Raw genomic sequence first — 24,786 nt, forward strand, 5'->3', positions numbered from 1 at the left:
GTCCACCACCAAGTTGTCACTGTCAGCAGCTATGGAAGGTTTAACTTTAATGAGCCCAGACCAAGTGATCAAGGTAGATTAGGAAATGATATGAGCTGTTAAACACCTCTCTGTAAATGATAAAACAAAGACCTTACTGAATACTTCATGAGACATGACTTGGTGGCTTGAATGATACATCAGAAGGTCACTGTCTTCCACGGCCTGATAGACAGCAAATCCCCATACTACAAACATGGACCTCAAAATATCCAAGAGGACTCAGCCAATGAATTATATTAGAACCAGACCATTTCCCCAGACCAAACTTGCCAGAATCATGCAGACATAATCTCAATCCATAAAAACTTAAGAACATCTTAAATAAATGTTACCATCCCAAATGCCCATAATTCCCATGCTACAAAGATAAGAAAATCCTTCAAAACATATAGACCCAGAAGAGGAGATTAAAATCATGTGAAAACAGGATAAGGATTGAATTTGAGATTTCATAGACATAAGAAAAGAAACTCCCCCATCGGTACAAGTCAGTCAACACCTTCTCTGCAACTTAGAGAGTTGCCAGCCCTAGAACCCTGAGAACTCAAGCTGTCTGCCAGAGGCACACAGCTGGGAAGTGTCCAGAGGCAGCACTTGAACGCAGGTTTTCCTGGCTTTGAGGCCTCCCGTCAAACCACCAGACCGTGCTGCCTTTGTGTGAATGGGATGCGGTATACACATCACTCCCGTTGTCCTCTCTGGCTCTAGAATTGCAGTGAGCCTGCAGAAGTTGAGCTGACACCCCAAACTTCTTATTCATTTACAAAGCAATCCTTTTTTTTAACCTACAAAATGGTCTGTGGAATATTAAACACAAAAGATCAATGGTAGGAGAACAACTTTTCCCAGGACGCTTTCTATTTGAACTCCGTTGAATACAAAGGAAGAAGGAGAGGAAAACTACTCACATTTATGCAGTTCTTCAAGTTTTGTGAAGTTCTTCCCTCCTGACAACTCTGTGAAGTAGTGCCGTACTGTTGGCCCCATTTTACAGGTGATGAAATTGAGGCTTTAAGTGACTTGTATATGTGGTAAATATCTTGGTAGGATTTGAGCCTAGGTTTCCAGACCACTAGCAGGTCTCATTTTACTGGCTGGTCACTGCCTGAAACATCAGACCAGGGGACCATAGCTCCTATGTCAGGAGAGCCAGTCCTGTCATGCTTCTTATAGCTATACTTTGGGAGATGGAGGTCTCTGGTTAGCTTCCCTTTATGAGCCTCAAGATTTTTTCATCTCCCTAAGGTCTTCCTCTTTTCTTCCTCCTTTGGGAATATTTTTTCCAATATTTTCTCTCATTTTAGCAGGAGATGTGAGGTCTTGTGTGATCTTGTCTGTAGTTTTTTTAGTATTTGAACTACTTTGATCTCAGTGCTTGCAGTATTTTTTCTTTGATTCAAGGTCTCTGGTTTTTGAATGTGATGCTGCTGGGACTTTTCCTTTGGACTATTCTTTCAGATAATCCCTAGATTCTTTCTAGCTTTACTTTGCCATCTGACGCTAATATAATAATATTATAATAATAATTCAGTTTTTACTTTTGATTTCTTGAAATATAGTGTCCAGGTCTTTTGAATCCTGGTTTTCAGGGAGTCCAGTGATTGTCTCCTTGTCCTGTTTTCCAGGTCAGTTTGTTTTTAATATAAGACATATATTTTTTTCTGTTTTTCAGTATTTTTATTTTGTTCTAGTATTAATTGCTCTCAGGGAGTCATTGATTTCTATTTAATCTATTCTTGGTTTCAGGGGATCTGTTACTTGGATAAGATTTATTACTTTTTTTCTTCCATTTTTTTGTAGTTTTGCTTTCTGCAGGTTTTTGTTTGTTTGTTTTTGGGGTCTCTAGCACTTAGTAAAGTGCCTGGGATAGAGCAGTTACTTAATAAAGGCTTGTTGACTTCTTTCTTCTAGACAATTTATTTCGTTCATTTTCCTCTTGCTTCATTTCTTCTAAGCATTCCTATTGTTCTTGTGGAAAATCTCTTTTTCTCTTTGGGTCTCTTTGTAGTTGTTAGAGAATTGCTTTCTCCACTGGGGGATCCCCAGATTTGCAATAACTTTCGATAGTGGTTAGTGTTTTATTTGGGCCTAGAGTCAGGAAGACTCCTCTTCCTTGAGTTCAATTCCAGCCTTAGACACTTACTAGTTGTGTGGTCTTGGGCAAGCCACTTAACCCTGTTTGCCTCAGTTTCCTCATCTGTAAAATGAGCTGGAGAAGGAAATGGCAAACGACTCCAGTATCCTTGCCAAGAAAACCCCACATGGGGTCACGACGTGTCGGACACAACCGAACATCAACAACAGTGTTTTATTTATTCTTGTCTCCAGCTTTGGTTCTTGAAGTGGGGCTTTGTGCCAAGGCCAAGCCCTGATTTGGAGTCCTCTCTGCTTCATCTCACCTCAGGTCACTGGATTCTAGCACTGACCTTCCACCTCCCTGGTTGGGCCCCACTGGATCTTTGAGAGTCAGAATGTTAGTTCTTCAGGGCCCTCTCCACCATCTCAGAATAGAATATTAGGGACCTCTAAGCCCCTGGGCCAGAACTGTGCCTCAATATCCATCTGCCACAGTTTCCTTAACTGTGAAATGGGGATGTTAGTAATTACGTCTACCTCACAGGGTTGTTGTGGGGACCAATGGAGATAATATTTGTAAAGTACGTAGCACAGTGCCTGGCACATAGTAGATGCTTAATAAATGCTTGTTGCCATTCCTTTCCATCCCTTTCTGAGGCAAGCTTGGTGCCATAGTGGGTAGAGTTCTGGGCCTGAAGTCAGGCGACCCAAGTTCATATCTGATTTTGGACATTTATGAGCCCTGTGACCCTAAGCCTGCCTCAGTTTCCTCAACTGTAAAATGGGGATAATAGCATCTATCTCTCAGGGTTATTGTGAGGAGTAAATGAGATGATATTTGTAAAGCACTTAACACCATGCCTGGCACATAGTAGGCATCAGAACTTTTAAATCCAGGGCTGGCATCTTGTTTTCACTTTTTTTCTGCCAAAATTGGTAGCAGAAAATTAAGAGCCAAGAACACATTAATAATGCTCCAGTCACGTTGCTTTCTTGTCTTAATTACCTTCCTAATTTGCACTTTTAGGTGAGCACCTGGGGTGTGAGCACGAATCCATAGCTTTCCTCTGTTCCTTTTCTACCCAGCAGGTTCTCTGCACCATCTGTTGATCTCCAGAACTTGACTTAATTCTGTCATTTATACTCTCTTTGTGGTTCGATGTGTGCTGGGCTTTCATTTGATTGACTCCCAAGTTTTTAATCCTGCATACCTTCTTGGTAACTATCATATTGTTTTCTTCCCTCCCACCCCCCAGTCCTTCATTATTCCTTCATCTTTCTTTTCCCAAATGGAAGTTGGTGCCAGTGCCAGCATCCACACAACAAATTCTAGGTTGCCAGGAATACTCCTTAGCTCTGGAACAGAATGTCCTGCAGTGCTACTGGTTGTGACCGAGGGAACGAGGCTCTGGACGTAGTCTGACTGTAGCATCCTGGGAAGTGGTGATTATTTCCTCTGCGGGTTCAGCTGGCTCAGATGCTGGCTCTAATAGCTACATGGATGGGCATTCATTCAGTGCCCAGTAGAATGCTGGCTTAGCAGCTCCCACTGAGCCACACTGGGTCTGCTGTGGTCTAGTTCTGGTGCTCTTGGCTGTGGCCCCATTAGGGTAGGACCCACTAATTAGACCGAGATCTTTAAGAAGGAAAGAGATAGCCATCTGTTATTATTGGCTGACTGATACACACCTTCCTCTGTGGGGCTGGCCCAGGTGACCTTGCAAGATACATCAGAAAAACTGGAAAACATGGAAGGTTTATCCAAGCCCTTCCTCAAAGGTATATAGCTTCCATTCATTTCGTAAACTTGCAGAATTTTAGAATTGGAAGGGACATTGGAAATCAAGTCTAGCTCCATTTTGCAAATGATCAGCCAGCTGCTGATTTGCAGAGGTGTGATTTGAGTCTTTTAAATTCAGATCTGGTGTTCTTTCCCTTTTAAAAAATTTGCTTTATTTTTTTCAATGATCAAACATTCATTTTTTTCCTATCTCCTAACTCTCCTCCCCTCCAATCTGGAAGGAAAGAAGGAAAAAAAAGAAAGGAGGAAGGAAATTAGGAGGGAGAGAAGAATCAAGGAATCCAGAGCCCCTATATCTCTTAAGCACAGTCAAGCAAAGTATAGCCCCATATTACTTAGGGCAGCTAGGTAGTGCAGTGGATAGAACACCAGTCCTAGAGTCTGAAAGCTCTGAGTTCAAATCCAGCCTCAGACACTTACTAGCTGTGTGATCCTGGACAAGTCACTTAACCTTGTTTGCCTCAGTTTCCTCATCTATAAAATGAACTGGAAAAGGAAATGGCAGACCACTTCTATATCTTTGCCAAGAAAACCACAAATGGGATCATGAAGAGTTGTACATGATTAAAACAACAACAATATTGTTCAAATCCAAAAATGCATTTTTTATTCTGCATGCTAGCTCATCGTCTCTCTGTGATCAAGCGGGCCATGTTGTTTCTGTTGTGTTATCAGTCCTCTAGAATCATATCTGATCATTTAGTTGGTCAGAGTCCTTAAGTCTCTCAAAGTTTTTCATTTTTGTAATAGCGATGGTATAGTATAAATTGTTCTTCAGTTCTGTCTCAACTCACTCTGCATCAGTTCACAGAAATCTTTCCACGCCTCTTTGTGACCATCTTTTTCCTTATTTCTTACGGCGCAGTAGTATTCCATTATATTCATATACTACAACTTGTTCAGCCCTTCCCTAGTTGATGGGAACCCCCTTGGCTTCCAGTTCTTTGCCATCACAAAAAGAACTGCTGTGAATAGCTTTGTCCATATTTGACCTTTTCCTCTTTCCTTGATCTCTTTGGGGTGTAGGCCAGGCAGAGCTTTTCATTAGAGCTTTTCATTTTCATTTTCATAGTTCTCTTTTCATTACACCATGCTGCCTTCAATTCCACAAACCCTGGTTAAGCTTCTGCTCAACACAGAGTACCGTGTTAGGTTCTGGAGGAGATAAAAAGTTTACAAAAGAAAGTTTATAAGGCATTATATGTATGTAGCCTGTGATCTGGCCCATTACTAAAACTTGGTGTTTATGTTGACCCAAGTTCAATCTTGGAGACCTCTCAATAATTAATAACCTCTTTGGTTCATTTTTTCCTACCTAGACTCTCCACTGGGCACATTGGTATCTGATCCATTATCCCACCCAGATTTTCCTTGGAAAATCAGAATTTGGCTTGTGTCCCTCTAAGGGCCATCGGCTTCTATTGAATATTGGATGAATTTCATTTAATTTGACAAAAAAATGCAAAACATTGAAACCTGAGCCCATGAACAATCAGGATGACTCCCTTTCTCTTTCCAACGAATCACCATCTTTCCCAGGCACCTGTACAGTCCTTCAGACTTAGAGATCCAGCCTGGATGTGGCTGCCTAGGAAAGTGAATGCTAGATGAGCAAGACACTCCTCTCTGGTCTCACCTACCATAGGAACCTGTACAGGCTACATGACACTGCCAACAAAGGGCCAAATCCAATTTGCTCCTACATGCTGTGGTTCCCTGTTGAGATAAACCTCCTTCCCCATTGTGCCTGGTGACAGTTCCTCATTTCCCTTTTCTCTCACTTGGTTGCCTTCTCATCTCTCTGCTTCTTTTGTGTCTCCATCTAGTACAGTTTCTTGCATACACATGATTTCCTGGAAAGACTTTGTGGTTCTCTGTCTAGACTTTTCTCAATCACTAACTCAAGTTTGAGGTAGTTTACACACTTGAGTTCATCCTCCTGAGTTCAAATCTGGACTCACACACTTAGTAGCTGTATGACCCTGGACAAGTCACTTAACCTCCATTTGCCTCAGTTTCCTTATCTATAAAATAGGGATAATAATAGTACTTACCTCTGAGGTTTTTGTGAGGATCAAGTGAGAAGATAATTGTAAAGTGCACAGTACCTGGTACATAGTTAGTGCTAAATAGAACTTTAGCTGTTATTAGCCACTGGCCTTTATTAAAGGTTCCTGGAGGAATCCCTTCCTACAATAAAATAACTGGTAGCCAGGTGGAAGTAAAGAAGTTAATACAAGAAAAACTGAGGAGAGAAATGTTGTTTTTGGTGTCTTCAACCCAAGTCCTAGTTTAAATGGTTAGGAGGGGTTGGAAGAGAGACCATCCCCACAGTAGGTAGAAAAATCCGATGTCGAGAGGTATATCTCAGGCACCTCTTAAAAATAGAAAGGAGAAAATATATACTCTTGTCAGCGTTTGGAAAATCTGGTTGCACAGCTGGTCTGGCTATCTAGGCTCATTAAGGGCTTGCACATTACCTGATTAGAGAACCCAAGGCACATATATTGAGAGAAGGTTATTAGAGAACCTTTATTTAGGGATCCTCAAAGACCTTCTGTGGTAACCATACCACAGAAATGTGTATTAGCCCTTTCTTGTGTCAGAAAGGTCACACTCTCACACTTATCAGATTGGCTAATATGACAGAAAAGGAAAATGACAGATGTTGAATGCATTGTTGGTGGAGTCATGAACTGATCCACCCATTCTCTACTCAAAGGGCTATGAAACTGCACACCCTTGGACCCAGCAATACTACTATTAGGTCTGTACCCCCAAAGAGATCAAAGAAAAAGGAAAATGACTTATGTACAAAAATATTTATAGCAGCTCTTTTTGTGATGCCAAAAAATTAGAAATTAAGGGGATGCCCATCAATTGGGGAATGGCTGAACAAGTGGTATATGATTATAATGGAATATTATTTTGTTATAAGAAATGATGAGCAGGATGCTTTTGAAAAACCTGGAAAGACTTACATGAACTGATGCAAAGTAAAATGAGCAGAACCAGGAGAGCACTGTACACAGTAACAGCAATATTGTGTGACGATCAACTAGGAATGACTTAACTACTCTGATCAAGACAATGATCTAAGACAATTCCAAATGACTTATGATGAAAGATACAATCCTTCTCCAGAGAAAGAACTGATACAGTCTGAATGCAGATCAAAGCATACTTATTTTTCACTTTATTTTTTGTTTTTTGGTCTGTGTTTTCTTTTGTAATGTAGTTAATGTGGAAATGTGATTTGCATGACTGCACATGTATAATCTATATTGAAGTGCTTGCCTGCTCAAAGAGGAAGGAGGGAAGACAAGGAAGGAGGGAATTTGGAACTCAAATTTTTAGAAAATGAATGTTAAAAATTCTTTTTACACATGATTGGAAAAAATATGAATATAAATATAAATTATACATTTTTTTAAAAATCACCCAAACTTATGGCTTATGAATACATGGTCATAGCAATAGGGAGGCTGAACTAGATGACCCTTAAAGCTTATTTTGAATGAATGAAAGTTCTGTGATTTATTCTGCCTATTTTGTCCCAGACTACTGGGTACAGGCAGCCCTTTTCCTTTATAGCTTCCCATAAATAAACCTTTCGTTTAAGAGTAGCTAAGGACTTCAGTAGTAAACCTATGACCAATCTGTATCAAGCTTGGAATGTAATCCTAGAATTTTGGTCCTGGACAATGTTTGGAAAAGTCATCCCTGTCTTTCCCTCTGTCTCCGGAATGGACCATACCAAAATATAGTCAACAACAAGTGAATAAACATTTATTAAGAACTCCCTCCATGCCAAGCACTGTGCTCTTAGGCTCTTATATTATCTAGCCCAACTTTCTCATCTTAACAAAAGCAGAAATGGAGGAACATGAAGGCTGAGTGACTTTCCAAAGGTCAGACAGTAAGTAGCAAAGCTGACATTTGAACCCTGGCCCTCCAACACCAATGGTGTATCCTTTCCCAGATCAGCTCATTTATGCAGCAAATAATTATCAAGAACCCACTGTGTTCAAAAAGCAACATGTTGTGTACAAAAATATTTACAGCAGCTCTTTTTATGGTGGCAAACAGTTGGAAATTGAGGGAATGTCCATCAATTGGGGAACGGCTGAACAAGTTGGGTTATATGAATATAATGAAATACTGTTGTGCTATAAGAAATGATGAGCAGGAAGATTTCAGAAAAACCTGGAAAGACTTACATGAACTGATGCTGAGTGAAGTGAGCAGAACCAAGAGAACATTGTATACAGTAACAAAAACATTATGCAATGTCCAACTGTGATTGACTTAACTCTTCTCAGCAATACAGTGATCCAAGACAATTGGAAAAGACTCATGATGGAAAATGTTACCCACATCCAGAAAAAGCACTATGGAGTCTGAATACAAATTGAAGCATGCTATTTTCTTTTTTTTTCTTTCTCATGGTTTTTCCCTTTTGTTCTGATTCTTCTTTTCACTATTGTGAAAATATGTTTAATATAATTGTATGTGTATAGCCTATATCAGATTGCTTGCTATCTTGGGGAAGTAGGGTGCGGAGGGAGGGAGAAAAAAATTTGGAACTCAAAATCTTATAAAAGTGGATGTTGAAAACAAGCAAACAAAAAAAGCAACATGTTGTATATTAGAGATAAAGACAATAGTTAACAAAATTCTGTTCTTCAAGGAGCTTAAATTCTCCTGGGGAGATACAGCCAAATAAATGTGATACATGTCAGAAAGTGATGAGGGCAAAGGAGTTCTGTCTTGATTTTTAAGAATTTCTTGGCTCTGCCATAAAAAAAAAAAATTGTTCCCTCAAGAACATGATGATTTTCCACCAAGAAGTACTTAAAAGGCGCGTGATTTTCACAATCACAGGCAGCACGCTGTAAGGGAAAGAGAATCTGATTTTTGAGAAGACTTGAATTCAAGCCCGATCTCTGATGCTCACTAACTGACCATGAGCAAGTCACAAACACTCTGAGCCCCTGTTTTTTTTTCATCAATAAAATGGGGATAATACTGCTTTCACTACAGATCTCATAGAATTGCTGAGGGGGAAATTTTAGAGAGAGAGTCATTGCCATGTCATAGGAGATAGAGTGCTGGACTTTGAGTCATGAAGTCCTGGGTTCAAATCCTGCCTCTGACATTTTCTGATTGTGTACCATGGACAAACCACTTAAGTTCTCTCTGCCTCAGTTTCTTCGCCTGTAAAATCAGGATAATAAAACCTGTAGAACTTACCTCTCTGCTGGGTTTACTGTGTATATCAAATGATATAAAGGATATAGACCATGTTGCAAGCTTTCAGGTGTAATATGTAACAATTACTATCATTATTATAAAATCATACAGTGCTGCAGGAATGTGATCTGTCGTAACGATGACCATGGTGTGTAGTCAACAGATAGTATCATGAAGAATGGACATGGACTTCCGGGCATTGACTCCTAACCATAAGGGCCTTCGCTTTGTGTCTCTTTTAGAGGGTCTTGCTGTTGGAGTTGGATTTGGGGCCGTTGGAAAGACTGCGTCTGCCACCTTTGAAAGCGCCAGGTAAGTCAGTTCTCAGCACAGCACGCCGCCCCCAGGAGGGGCATATAGAGACACTTATTAACTGACTCACTGAATAATTATCTAGGTCTGTTAACTTTCTAGGCCTGAGTGAGATCTTCGCCAGCTTTTCTTCCATACCATGTATTTGAGGGCTACAGAGTAGAGTGGGACAGAGAAGCAGCCCCAAAATATCAGCCTCCATCCTCATTTCACCGTAGTCCACTGAGTGAAGGGACGGGCAGCCCAGAAGAAAGACTTCATGGTGGTGCACGAGTGTATTTCCTTGTACTGGGAGGCTGAGGCTAGTGCATCGCTTGAGTGCATCTGAGCCGCATTAGGGAAAGCTGATGAGGTGTCTGTGTTAGGTCCTGCACCAATATAGCGAGCCTCCAGGATTGGGGGCCATCAGGCCACCTAAAGGGGGCAAGCCGGCCTGTGTCGGAGACCGAGCAGGTCAGAGATTCCATGTTGATCAGCAGTGGGATGTGGCTGCTGTACCTCCAGCCTGGGTAAAATAGGGATTACCCAGTTAAAAAGAAAAAAAGACTTCATGAGAGGCCAATGTTAATTTCATTACCCTCCGTGGTCCACTTAGGAATCAGGAACGTGGGCTAAGAGAGGCACTAAGCACATTTTTGGTGGCACTCTAACTTTATACCCATGCTAGTATGTGTGGAAACAGTGAATAATGATACCAGTACCCAACATTTATAGAAGAATTTAAATTTTGCAAAGTACTTTACATACATTCCCTCGTTTGAGTCACACAAGAGCGTTGTAAGGAGGTAGTTACTACAGGCATTACCTCTGTCTTACAGATGAAGAAAAGGAGGCTTAGAGAAATTAAGCATCCATGGTCACTTATCTAAGTGTTAGAGGCAGAATTTGAACCTGGATCTTTCTGACTCCAGCATTCTATTCACAACACCACCCTAACTCTGAATGCTAGATTCCCAGGGCTACTGGAGACTGCAAAAAGTCTCTCCAGGCTAGGTGTTAGCTAAGGGACACGTGTGTGATACCTCTGTTACAGGGAGTCACGGAAGCACTGCGTAGTCATGGGTGGTTGAGGTTAAATGTACCCATTCTGGAGTTTTTGCCTCTCTACATCATGCATTGAAGTCCTTTCACATCTTTATGTCTTTGACCCCTCACCTATAAAACCCAAGCTAAAATCCCACCCTCTATAGGAAGCCTTTCCTGATCCCCCATAAGCCTAGTACCTTCCCCTTGCTGATTATCTCTGGTTATCACAATTATAGCTTGTTTGTACATAGTCGTTTGCATGTTGTCTCCCCACATTAGACTGTGAGTTCCTCGAGGGTCAAGACAGTCTTTTGCCTTTCTTTGTATCTCCAGGACTTAACACAGTGCCTGGAACATAGTAAGCTCTTAATCATTTTTATTGACTGGGTGACTAACTCTAAATGTAGGGAGAAATCCTTCGATCTACCTCATGGGGTTGTGAGAATCGAATGAGACATTCCCAGAATCATAGCATTTAATATTTGGAAAGGACCTCTGTGACCATCTGTCTAGTCCGACCCAAGCCCTAAAAGGACCTCTGCTATAATATACCTGACAAGATATCTTCTAGTCTCTGCTTAAACACCTCCAAAGACAAGAAACCTGTGATGTCTGGAGGCAGCCCACTTCCCTTTTGGGCAATTCTCATTTTTAGAGAGATTTCCTAATCTCAAATCCAAATTTGCCCTATTGCAGCTTCCATGCAATTGCTCCTAATTCTCCCGTCTGGGGCCAGCAGAACATTTAATCCCTCTTCCAAATGTAGTTGTTTTTTAGTCATTTCAGTCGTGTCTGACTCTTTGTGACCTCATTTGGAGTTTTTTTGGCAAAGATACTGGAGTGGTTTGCTATTTCCTTCACCAGCTCATTTTACAGATGAGGAAACTGAGGCAAACAGGGTTAAGTGACTTGCTCAGGGTCATCTAGGAAGTGTCCAAGGCCAAATTTGAACTCATGAAGATGAATCATCTTGACTCCAGGCCAGATGCTCTATCTACTGAACTACCTAGCTGTCCCCAAATGACAACCTTTCAAATACTTGAAGACAGACAGCCCTTATGCCCATCCTGAGTTTTCTGTTCTCCAGGCTAAATGTGATCGGCTCCTTCCATTGATCCCTGTATGTCACGGACTCGAAGCCCCTCACCATCCACATCACCCTCCTCTGGACACACTCCACCTTATCAATGGCCCCTTTGAATGATGGCTCCCAGAACTGAGCACAGTACCACAGATGAGATCTGACCAGGGCAGGGGACAGAGGCTTTAGCACTTCTCCTGGAATCTCGGCCTCTCTTAACTCAGACCAAGGTGCTGTTAGCTTTTGGGCCACCAAAACCCTCAGATCTTTTGAGAACAAACCACTGTACAGTGTGCTGCCTCCCAGGTAGGTGGCAAAGTAGGTAGAGTGCCGGGTCTCAAATCCGGAAGACCTGAGTTCAAATGTGGCCTCACACACTAACTGTGTGACCCTGGGCAAGTCACTTAACCTGCATTTGCCTTAGTTTCCTCATCTGTAAAATGGGGATAATGACATCATCTACCTCCCAGGGTTGTTGTGAGGACCAAATGAGAATAATTAGTGCGGTGCCTGGCACATAGTAGGCGCTATGTAAAAGTTATTACTATTATTACTTGTGAAATTGATTTCTTTAGTGCTTTATATTTATCTCTATTCGATTTCATCTCAATGGATTCAATCCAGTACTCTAGCCTGTCAAGATCTTTTTGGATTCTGACTTATCTTCCCCTATCTAGGTTATTAATGTATGTGAAATACTTCAGAATACATAAAAGTGCTATGCAGACGGCACTACATAAAAACCAGACATTATACATTATGTGACTCTTCCTTTTAATGCCAGTCATCCTATCTGACTTGGTTTTTAAAGCCACTTTAAAGTTATTCATACTATATTCCTGACATAGCTATTTATTTCTATATTGATGACAATTCTGGACAAAACATCAAAGACTAATAATAAGGGTGAAATGTAGGCTGCTTGTTTTGCTTTTAGGATTGTAAGGAATATGGTTGTAGCCCTAATAATGTAGCTAATTATGCCACTGTTTTTCTGGTCTATGGAAAACAGTAGAGACAGACAAAGCTTGGGAAAAGAGAAAGGCTGTAGAGGGCTGGTGGAAGGTACAGTGAAAAGAAGGATGGGTTTGGAGTCACAGGAACTGGGTTCAAATCTTGGCCCTGCCAAAGGGCACCCTTTCCCACAGGGGGATCCTGATTTGGGAATTAGGTGAACTGGAGTTCATGGTAGGGGCAGGCCTGACCCCAAAAAGAGTGGATTCCAATATTTTCTTTACACTCTCTGGCTCCTTATGCCCTCATCCTAGCTTAAAAGCCCCAGGAAGATCTCTTAAATAAAGCTTAGCCATGTCTTAATCATAAATCAAGCTTAATCATGTCTAGGGTCATTGAAAAGGAATTCACAAGATCTTGTTCAGGAAAAGCTACTTAGCGTCCAAAGTATTGGATATCAGGTATAGAGCAGCTATTTATTTCCTTCATCGCCAAAATAAGTGGCAAAGGAGATGCCAAAGATCCTTGTGTATATTAACAAACACTTAAAACATGAAATAGAAGTCTCTCACAAAGGACTCATCCCTTCTAAACAGATGCAGAAACCCATGTTACCTTTCACCTCTGTTACTGGGAAATCACACCCCAGAGGTTTGTGAGACTGATGACCAGATTTCATTGTCACTTCCATCTGAACCAAATGATCAGGTTTAGCTCTTGTAGCCATGCATCATGGCTTGGGGTTTGGTGTTCCAGGAGGATCTCATCAGGGTCCTCCAGGAGTGGAAATTGGGAAGCATCTCCCACTGCCAGTCAGCCCCTGGACTTGGAATGCCCTAGCTCTTGAGCTCCTGCCAAAGCTACAGACATCTGTCTCGGGAGCACCGTTCCATTACCTGTGCTCAGAAAAAGAAACACCAAGCAGAAGCAGCAGCCAGGGGCTTGAAATCCAGCCTCAGGCTCACCTAATTAAGCACATGTCCTTGTTGCTTTGTGCACATAGCCACCACAGCTGCTGCTGGGGTTGGGTGACAGAAGAGAGGTCACCTCTCTACCTTCACTCTAAGTCTTAGGGAGAGCTGGCAAAGTCTCAAGCAAGGAGAAGGCAGAGACTTTGTCTGTACTTTTAAGCCTGCTGAGTGGGTGGCTTTTCCTGGCTCAATATCCAGTATTCTTTGGCACAGCTTTCCCCACCATACCCTAGAATATCTCTCCACCATGTCCTTCTCACATTAGTAAGTTCCTCTTGAGACCTCCATTTTGAGTAGGGGCCCAGGTTGGCTATCCTTCATCCATCTAGGTTCTTCTGATTTTCATAACTTCAGCACTATGTCCCTGCATGAGTATTTTACACACACACACACACACACACACACACACACACACACAGAGATTACCTTGTGGGTTGAGGTGCTAGCCATTGAGAGGATAAGCAAATACTTCATGCAAAAGGTGGTGCTTGAGCTGTATCAGCAGTGCATTCTAGGCATCACCACCAAGCCTAGTTTGATCTCTAGAATGCTTGTACACAGTGCAGGAGAGGACTGCATTGGTAGATTATCAACAGAGAACATCCCAGGTTTCAGCCCTGGTTTGCCATTCCATGGTCACTTGAAAATGCTGATGATTTTATGAATGGTTCTTTTTTGGACCTGGAACTGGAGTACCTCCAACCCTGTTTTATACCCCTGTCCTTGCCCCAAACCGCCCAATTCTGACTTCACAAATTCTAAGCCAGGATTCACAGTGGGTAGGACGTGAGTGTTAGCATCCCATTATGGGCTGCAAAAATGTTCAATCTGAAGAAAAACCACTGAGGCAGAGCTCTGAGTGAATAACCATTTATTAGAGGAACATGGCCCACTTTAATGAATGGGACCTCAGATCTTCCTCATGATCTGAGATGCCCCCTTTCTCTAGGGCCTGATTTCTATAATGCTTGACACCCAGATGTACAGATGAGGCAGAGTAAAATTTTATTGGTTGATAGACCTGAATCTTGACTGTCCTGAAGTTAGGAGGACCTGGTGGCCATGAGATGGGCAAGACAAGGGTCATCTTCACTGACCAAGCAGTCATAGGATGGGTGTGTCCTCATGTTGAGCAAGAGAGGGTGATGACAAAGGGCGGAGGGGCAACAGAAATAATTGGGGAACTTTCCATATCATGAGATCATCTTGACCACATAGGATTTGGTCATAATGATTAGGCAAAAAAAAAAAAGGGTGGCAGTCGAGGGGTCCAAAAGAGTGGAGGGCTTGTAGTCAGTATCCTATGGTTAAGCAAGTGAACTTCATAACTTGTGGTTTAAAGTTTTGGGGCCTTAAATTTTAAAAAAGAATCTATCTAACCATGTCTAATTATTCCTAAATATATGATATCAAAATATGCATTAATTTTTATTGATTATGCTGACTAAACAAGTATAAAAGAAATAATCGTTACCCCTATGAAATCACACTAAACTGAATGACACTGATTGGAATAAAATAGGGGTTTAATTAAAAGGGGAAATCAATCATTTGGCATATCGTCATGTGACTGCTAAATGAGTAACTGTGTCGGGGGGAAGGAGAGAAGCAGGGTAGAATGTGGTACAAATTTCTGGGCTTTGCTGGTATCACCACAGGGCCTCAGTCCTGCGGGGCTTCCTACACAGCCGACTTCTGTTCTTGTAGAGATTGGATAAGTAATTAATGAGAAAGAAAGAAAGCAAGTAGTTTTTCCAGGTAAGAGGTGGCTTGTCGTTCTCTCCTCAGATCTCCCTTTTTTTCCATTCATAAATACACTTGCCTTTTTCCCCCACTTTTTCCTTCTCCCAGAACCCTGGTGAGTCCTAGAAGGCTGAAATGTGTAGCAGCCCACCCCTCAGGCACTCTTCCTACCTGAGCACCTCTACTCACTCGCCCCTAACCTCAGCACCAGATTAACTCACTGGGTAGGAGAAGAGGGGTTCAGGCTTGACTTGGCAGGTGACAACATCATACTTGGAGAAAAAACTAACATCAGAGAGTTAGACACTATCATGGCAAGGGCAGAGGATGTTGGATACTTCCCAGTTTCTCATGGGACAAACTGTGAAATGCTGCTTGACTATAGTTTATTTTGTTGGGGATATCACCCTACTTGTGGTGTGATTCACATTTAATCTACATCCAAGTCCCTGTCCTCAGAAGGATCAGAGTGAAGCTTGAGAATTTTTCAGGGTGAGTTGAAAACAGTACCTATGGTCCCTGCCCTCAGGAGGCTTATGTACCAGTTGGCGAGACAAAGCCTACATTCATGAAAAAGATGTGTGAGTGAACACTTACAAAGCAGCCTGCCTAAATTGAGTGCAGGGGGCCCACTCAGACAGCAAAGGCTCCAGTCCACCTAGTAGAATGTGACCTCCTGGACAGCGGTGACTGGTCTTTGTGGAAATGGATCAGATTGGAAGGAGAGTCTTGCTTCCATAAGTCATTAGTGAACTGAGCAGAGGAGTTTCCTTCATCCCCAAGCCTGATGTAGACAGATGCCTTGGCCTCATCATGTACCTTCTTTTGGTATTACAGTGTTTATTCCAGAGAATAAGGAGGCACTGTCCATCTGTAATCATTGTGCAAGTAGAGCACCACAGTGTAGGGAAAGAGTCTAGTACTGGGAATCTGGCCTTTGAGACTCTTGTCCTGGCTCTGCCTCTTACTAGACATGTGGCCTTAGGCAACTGATGATTTTTTGGGGGGGGGGGAGGATAGAAAGTCATACAGATGTGGAGGGACTGAAACCTTCAGTGGTGCTGAAATGATCGTGCCAATGCAAGCGATGATCTTTTGAGATATGTTGAGGAACGGAAGCAGATGCTACTTGAGAATCAATCAGCATTAGACATTTTGATTTTTCCTCAGCTTCTCTGGGCCTTGGTTTCCTCATCTGCAAAATGGAGGGGACATAATGTGGGGATGGACTAGATCAAGGCTTCTTGACCCCTTTGGCAATCTTGTGAAGCCTATGGACTCGTTAGATTGTTTTTAAATGAATGAAATAAAACAGATTACAAAGGAGACCAATTCTGTTGAAATGCAGTTACCAAAATACTTTTTAAGAACAAGTTCACATGGAGCAGCTAGGTGGTGCAGTGGATAGAGTTCCAGCCTTGGAGTCAGGAGGACTGAGTTCAAATGCAGCCTCAGATACTTGCTAGCTGTGTGACCCTGGGCAAATCACTTAAACCCAGGTGTCTAATAAAAAAAAATAGTTCACAGACCCCAGGATAGGAATCCATGGGCTAGATAATCTTCAAGCCCCTTCCCAGCTCTAATATTCTTTGGCTCTGAGCAGGAGATAGGCTAAAATGTGTCAGCACATTGTTGTGGCCGCTTGTCTCATAGAAGCACTACCTTAGCAAGGAAGAAACTTCTGCCTCATTATTTGGTGCCCAGTAACCTGTATTAAGTCCACCCACATTTGTTCTTGTCCAGGAGCTGAGTGAGAAAACATTCAGCTGCCAGATTATCAGAGTGGTTTTAGCCACTGAGCAGGCACAAAATCCCTGACCCCGATGAGGAAAGACAAGCTATCCCCCTGCTCCCTGCCTCCCCCTCCTTCCTGTAATCCCCAGTGTGTTGAGTACATCTGGGTACAGTGGGTACAGTTCTTTGTACAATGTAGGTGCTGAATAAAATATCTTGTTGAGATGATTTTTTCATAAATTATGCTGCAGGCACCTGCTTTTTTCTTAGCTCATCCTTTGTCGTTCATTCTTCTAACAAGTATCTGTTGACTGTCAGGTGCTATGTTCAATGCACCATGCTAGACAGGACTAAGGAAGCCAGCATCTCTCAAGGGAAACCAAGAAAGCAAATGCTCATTTTTCATAGATTTTATTTATTTATAAAGTCTGCTTTAGAGGCCATCGTGATGTAGTGGATAGAGTGAGAAAGATCTGGATTCAAATGTCTTCTTCCTCCCTTGCCCCATCCCCACTTACTAGTTATGTAACTCTGGGTAAGTCACTTAATGTCTATGAGGCTCAGGACTGATAAACTAAGTAATGGAGTTGGTAGAGTGACTTCCCCCAAGATGTGAAATCACAGATATTTTGGTATTGTATGTATGTATTACTCTACTAAAGCTATTGTCAAAGTGTGGTCTTCTGACTCTGGGAGTCTCTGAGACCCTTTCAGGGACTCCATGAAGTCAAAACTATTTTCGTAATAATACTAAGATTATTTCTATAGTCTACATATAAAAGCTCCTTGAGGTCCTCAGTCATTTTAAAGAATTATATAAAGGGGTCTTGAGACCAAAAAGTTCAAGAAGCACTACCCTGAACCATCCCCCACCTTACCATGCCTGACTATGCCATGTACTCAGTATTTCTAATTTCAGAGCATGTTTGTTCATGTTTCAGGACTATTCAGAAGATGTATTTAAATTCACTATAGTTATTGACTCCTTCTCCAAGAACGATCTCAGCCCCAAAGATTCTTGTACTCTAGTGGGGGAAGATAAGATTTATACATGAGTTGCTACAAAGGGCGGCAGAATACGAGAAATGCCATGTGAGTGGCATCTTTACACAGATCTCACATTAGACTGGGAGCTCCTTGGGACCAGGAACTGTATTTGACCTTTCTTTGTATCCCTAGCACTCAGCCCAGTGCCCAGCACTGGTGGGTACCTAATGAATGCTAGCTGACCAAGTGGTTACAAACTAAGTTCTATAGCAGAGACAAGAGAGATTACTTCTACTTGGTATCATAAGAAAGTGCTTCATGGGGCAACTAGGTCGTTCAGTGGATAGAGCACTGGCCCTGGAGTCAGGAGGACCTGAGTTCAAATGCGGCCTCAGATACTAGCTATGTGACCTTGGGCAAGTCACTTAATCTCAATTGCCTCAAAAAAAAGAAGAAAAAAAAAGAAAGGGCTTCATGGGGGAAGTGACATTTACCTAGGCCTTAAAGGGTGGTCAGAATTTCAAAAGGTATTAGGGACAAGGAGAGAAAGCGCATATTCAAGTAGAAGGAATGGTATGAACAGAAGCATGGAGGCACAATGGAGATGCCAGGGAGGAGAAGAATGGACCAGCTTGGCTGGAAGATAGGTTGTGTATAGGGGAGCAGATACCCAGCTAAGGCTGAAAGTGTAAACCAGGAATCAAAGGTGGAGGATTTTTAATGCTAAGATGAGTGTAGAGTTTATTTTATTGTCATTGGGGAGCCGTTTTTGAACTGGGAAGCAATATGGATAGAGCTAAGCCAGACATCAAGCTTATAGGATAGATTAGAGGTGGAGAGACAGTGGAGGTATTAGGAAGCTATTGTATTAGGCCAGATGCCTCCTAAAAAAGGATTGATGGGTGGTAAGAGGTTGTTACAAAAATTCTGATCGGATGTGGTTGGACGAGGGAGAGCTAGGGGGGCTTCCAGCTTGGGTGACTGGAACGATGGTGGTACTATTAACAGATACAGGTATAGGAACCCACTTATCAGGGAAAACAGTGAGGTTGGTTTTAACCATGCCGAGTTTGAGGTGCTGGTAGCACATGCAGGTGGAATGTATGTGTGATTGAGAAAGGAATTTTTATTATCCACAGAGAGCCATAACTAAGAAGGAACAGGTGTTTCCCCAGCACATTGACTCTAGGAGGCAGATACTCTACCTGCTTTGTGTCTTCCCTCTAACACCTGGGGAGGCAAGGGCTCAGTTGCCCCCTCTCCTAATGGGACTCTGGCCTTGATCTGATTTATGCCCTCAGTCTGGATGTAGCAGGTGAAAGATGAACTGACTGAGGAAATAAAGGTTTGAACTCCTGAGTGTATTGATTTATTAAGAAATGCATGCCAATGCATAGCTAATTGTGACCAAGCCTCCTCAGCTTGGCACTGAACCCTGAATATAAGGGAAGGCAGATTTTTAGGCATCGAAGACAATTAGTCCAATAAGACCAATTAATTAAAAGAAAACAACTAACCAGAATACAAAATTAGGTAATTCGATTTCTAATGGGAGGAAAGATTAGGGGCTTTCCAAGTTGGGAGGGAGAGAGATAACAGGGACAATTCCCTGAAATCAGAGAAGGAGGTGTCCCACTTCCTCAAGTGTCTGTTTTCAGTCAAAGGAACATGGAAATTCGATTGACCAGTATGGTGCCATTTTTCAGATAAGACGCAGGGATTGCTTCAGATGTAAAATTGTGAGAAAACTCTTTGCATCAGTCTTTGGATCTGACTGGGTTTCTGGTCAGCATAACCTAGTTCCTTAGTTAAGGGTCTCTGAGAAACTGGTAAAGGTGATCCAGCTTCCCGCCTTGCAGGACTGGGTTCAAACAATGCAAGAAAGTTTTCTCACAACTCCCATAATTGAATGAAGTTTTATTACAAGACAGAAATTAAATTAGGCCCATGATTGAATAGAAAGGGAACTGAACTAGATCCAGAATTGAGTCACAAGATGGAGTCAGTGTGATTCACTCAATTCCCCCATGGCTAGCATCAGTGTATCTCTCCCTCCCCACTCCCAACTCTGCAACTATTTTTTTCTAAGATGAAACCATTTACAGTTACTCTTATTCTCATGAGACTCGGTCTTAGTATTCCTTCAATAAACCCCTCAAAAGATTTCAGATCATCCACAAAACTGAAGGTTGACCAGATTTATTTTCTGTTCATTTGGAGGGAATTCACTGACAGAAGGTCAGCCTCCAGGTGATGATTTTTGGAGCCATAGCAACTCATACAGACCAGTAACCAAGGGATCACAGTCTGCATTATTATAGAAATACTCTTTTGAGATATGTTAGTTGAAGGGAAGCAGCAGCTATCTGAGATTTGGCATTAGAAAATTTGATTTCTCTTCCTTCCCTTCCCTCCCCCAAATTACTTGTATACTATCAGTACCAGTGATGGGAAATGCAAACTCATTGGAAATTAGGATTGTTTGATTCTTTGTATTTGTACATGTTTAACACAGTGGCACATAGTAGGTATTTAATAACTCCTTGTTGGTCGATTCACATTTTCTGCAGGCCAAGAAATCCTCTCTCTCCACTATAACTCATCAGCAGCCGTTTCAAAAGGGATTAAGGAGAGCAGAATCAAGCCTCCCTAGCGACCCCTCTTTTTAATCTTTGTACAATATGTATAGTTAACTGTGTCTTGGAAAAGTGTTCATCGGGCTATGTCTTATGTATCTCTGCTGCCATCTAGTGTTAGTTCATGATACTTCACCGTCCTTCTGAATCCCTACTTTCCACAGTCTCTTTTCTTTGCACCACACTTCCTACCAGTGGTTAAGATAAACAAAATCTCTTGACTTCTCTGCTGAGATAGCACATATCATTTATTTTAGGGAATTATCCCAGAAGCATATTCAAAACTCCCTGACCCATGAAATCTTTTGGCCAGTAAGAGATAGTCCACGAGGGGCATATTTTGTTCTTCTTTGTAGTCAGCTCCAATAGAATTTTTTTTTCTTTTGGCTTTTCCATGAAAGGATCTTTGAACCAAGCCACAGTGTGCTTAGAGAACTGGATATTAAAGGAGGTTTTCCTTCTGAAATGCATTTCTTTAGGAAAAAAAACAGGAACACAGATGGTTGACATGGCCATCCGTGGAAGGAAGCTGTGCAGTCAACACCATATGAATGAAGGGGTACAGAAACCAGATAATCAACAACTGTGACTCATCTAGAGCGATTTATGTTTGGTTTTGGAATGGACACAATTAAGTATTGTGCCTTAGAGGGACGCAGCGTGTAGTGGAAAATGCAAATTAGAAGACCTGGGTTTTCTACTATTATATCAAGGAACTGCTACGGGCCTCACAGGGACTTCTCCACTAAGGGGCCCCAGGCATGTGGTCTACTCAGGCTCAGTCCTGGGGAGAAAGGGACTAGCTTCTCTTTTCTCACACTCTTAGCAGCCTTATCCCCAACCCAGCGCCCTTGGGATGATTTTCTTTTAGCATAGGTTTAGGCTCATATCTAGGGTTTCCTCCCAAAAAAAAAAGAAAGTAGAAAGGTATAATATTGATCAGGCATGGAACAGAGAGTTATTTCCTACCCACAAAAGAAATGCCAAAACGCCCAAACGTGAATTGACAATAAGAATTAAGAAAGGATTCAGTAAGTGGAATGATACTTTCTCAAGAGGCTTAAACCCCATCATAACATAAAACAGTTTGTAAGATTGGTGATTAGGCATTTTACATTTCACTTAAGCTCTGCGTTCTCTAAACAACTACTAATATGCATCTTCTGATAAAACATCCAGGCTTGAGTCAGTACTCTTGTTGGTGGCCATCTTCTGCATCATGGCAGTTCCTTCTACTGGAAGCCCACCCCTTTCATTGTACCTAGGTCCTCTAGATCTCTTAAATTAACAAGTTCCTCTTGAAACTGGACATGTGCATCTCAGGGCACCTGCTCTACAAAACACAAAGTGTGAGCCAGGTGCTACCTTGCTTAATTGAGTCCACACCCCCTGTAATGGGGGTGAAGGAACACAACCCATCTCCCACCCTCCTCACAGAGAGAGTGACTACTTGCCACATGGAAAAATCAAAGCAAAACGACTGAGCTGGGAACTGTCTCTTCTTGTAAAAGATCCACTGAGTCATCAACTCCTTCAATGTAGCAGTCAGTTAGGGGGTTGCTTTGTAATTTCAGAGTGCCCACATCCTTCAGCACTGAGCCACCACACTGAGGGAAGCTGCCAGGGGGTTGTCCTCTCCAACATTGCCAGATGCTGACTAACCATGACCCAGAGTCCCCAGAAGTTTCCAGGAGAGGTCTGGGTATATGTTCTCTGGAATAACCCCACTACAGGCCAATTCACTCCCTGCTACACTACCAGCTATGTGGGGTTTTTTTTGGCGGGGGGACAGTGCAGACCCATGATTTCATGAGAATGGAAATTTAAAATGAAGAGGAATCTAACAATGCAGATTCCCACTCATTCTGCTGGAGTCATAGAATGTTGACTTGGAGCATGGAGAGGCTAAGCCACTTGTTGTCACCATGCCCTTTGGGCACCCTACAGTTTTGTCCTGGAGTTCCATGTTTTGTTGTCACATCATTGTGAGAATATTGATGTTAAAAAAGATGGGTATTTGTAGTGCTAAACACTCTGGAACCATTGAAAACACCATACAATTTCCCAATGAAATCATTCATCCTTGAAATATTGAAATAAGTCTATAATAGAGAAATAACTGTGTGTCTGTATAAATATGTTTGTCAACCTGTTCATGTGAGTCAGCAACTAGGAAATTAGCAAATTCCATCCAGCTTCACTTTATTGAATCTAGACTCAGCTTATGTACAGTCTTGTCTGTGGCCAAGACGAATGCACTGATTCAGGAAGCTGTCCATTTAATTTCAAGCCCTAGAGTCATTTGATTTAGAGGTGGAAGGGACCTTAAAGCTAATCTGGTCCAAACCTCTCATTTTGCGGATTAGGAAACTGAGCCCCACATATGAGCAGTAGCTAGAACCTAGAACCAGGAAGATTTGAGTTCAAATCCCACTTCAGACCCTTACTAGCTGGTGACCCCGGTCAAGTCATTTAAATTCTCTAGCCTCTGTTTTCTCACGTGTAAAATGAGGATAATAATATAATATACTTCACAGGGTTATAATGAGGATCAAATGAGATAATGAATATAAAGCACTTTTCATATTTTAAAATCATATATAAATTCTTGCCATGGTTTACCATTTTGTTTATTACCTAATGTCATACAGGTAAGCATATCAAAACAACTCACGTTTACATAATAGCATAAGTTTTACAAGAGTTTTCCTCATAGCAACCCTGTAAGATAAGTAGTAGTGTATTATTGTGCCCATTTCTCAGATGAGAACCTGAAGCCCAAAGAGGATAAGCCTGTTGCACCAAAAAAAGCATAGAAACTCACCAGGAATTCAGGTTTTTTTACTCCTAAAATCCACCCCCATCATCTGGACATTAGCGGTGGAGGAAAACCTGCAGAGGGCGCTAAGCACACTCTCTAGCATTAGATATTTGCCCCAGGTTTTAGAAATATGCTGCAGTGAATTCACACAGGATATAACCTAAGGCTGGAGTGATGGGGCCCAATCTCTACCACATTCTAGGAGTCTCACCACCAGTTTGCCCATGGGGTGATGAATTTTAGGGCCAGAGCCACTCTTAAGCAATTGCTTAAGTATGGTGGGGTTGTAATCTGCATTTGGTGGCGGTATTACCCACACTGTGAAAATTACAGATCCCCAAAGCATTGAAATAAATCAATAATAGAGAAATAACTGAGTGTTGGTTTGTACAATATGAACAGGTGCCAACCTTTTGTGTGAGTCAGTGACTAGGAAATTAGTAAATTATGGCTGTTTATAGATTTGTTTTCAACCTAATTATACGTTAATGTTCCTCATTAGGTTACTATGTCAGAAAACACTTTTTAAAAAAACTGAGTTGGCTTGTGGCAGACAAGCAAGATACATTGTGGTGTTTTGTCATTTTTATTTATCAAAGGTTCAACAGCAAATGCCATTTTTATATGCTAAAACCCCTTAAGGACAACATCCAGCAGTCAAATAAACAGCCATTAAGCTGAGAACCACAATGTGCTATTTGGACATTGGCCAGTTGACAGGCACCAGCCTATGTAGTTGATTTATTCATATAAATTCTTAGTGTATTTTGTTATCACTGCTTCCTGTTTCTGCAAATATGACCATCAGTCAGTCAGTCAATAAGCATTTACCAAGCACTCACCATGTAGGAGGCACTGTGCTAAGTGCTGGAGATACAAAGAATGAAAGAAGAAAAAAAAACACAGATGTTTCACCGCTCCCTGGGGCCATTCTGCAAAAGCCCCTGATGTTGTCTCCGCATTTGCTCTTTGCCAAATGATGACAGCACAGCTGTCCTGTGTCTCCATGCCAAGTGTTTCCATGACACCAGAAGAAACATGAGTAACTGGCCGGCTAAAAGACTAAAGTATGCAATGGAAACATTGTGGCATTGAAGGATAGGGGACCAGTCTTGGAGTCAGGAAGACCTGTGTTCAAGTCCTCTCTCATACATACTAGCCATGAGACTGTGGACATGTCACAGTCTCTCGGTATTCCAGGCAGCCCTCCAAAACTAGACAGTATGGAGCAGATGCCAAACTACAGAAGTTGAGGGAGTTCTTCATTCATGCAGGTGAAATCATAATTCCAGACCAGGGGAAAAAATTCTACAGAAGGACTTATTCTCCTCAGTAAAATAACTGGTTTC

General features: G+C 41.9%; 1 protein-coding gene across 2 annotated transcripts in view; it reads left to right on the forward strand.

Moving 5' to 3' along the window:
* The window catches only part of SLC39A11 (solute carrier family 39 member 11), a 499,961-nt gene that overhangs the window by 369,611 nt on the left and 105,564 nt on the right, over window positions 1–24,786 (forward strand). For both annotated transcript variants that reach the window (XM_036755297.1, XM_036755296.1), the window contains exon 7: window positions 9,415–9,484. In XM_036755297.1, coding sequence (XP_036611192.1) covers window positions 9,415–9,484 — 70 coding nt within the window. The remainder of the gene's footprint in view (window positions 1–9,414; window positions 9,485–24,786) is intronic.

This window comes from Trichosurus vulpecula, chromosome 4, assembly GCF_011100635.1.
Source record: "Trichosurus vulpecula isolate mTriVul1 chromosome 4, mTriVul1.pri, whole genome shotgun sequence".
In the NCBI taxonomy this organism is placed as follows: Eukaryota; Metazoa; Chordata; class Mammalia; order Diprotodontia; family Phalangeridae; genus Trichosurus; species Trichosurus vulpecula.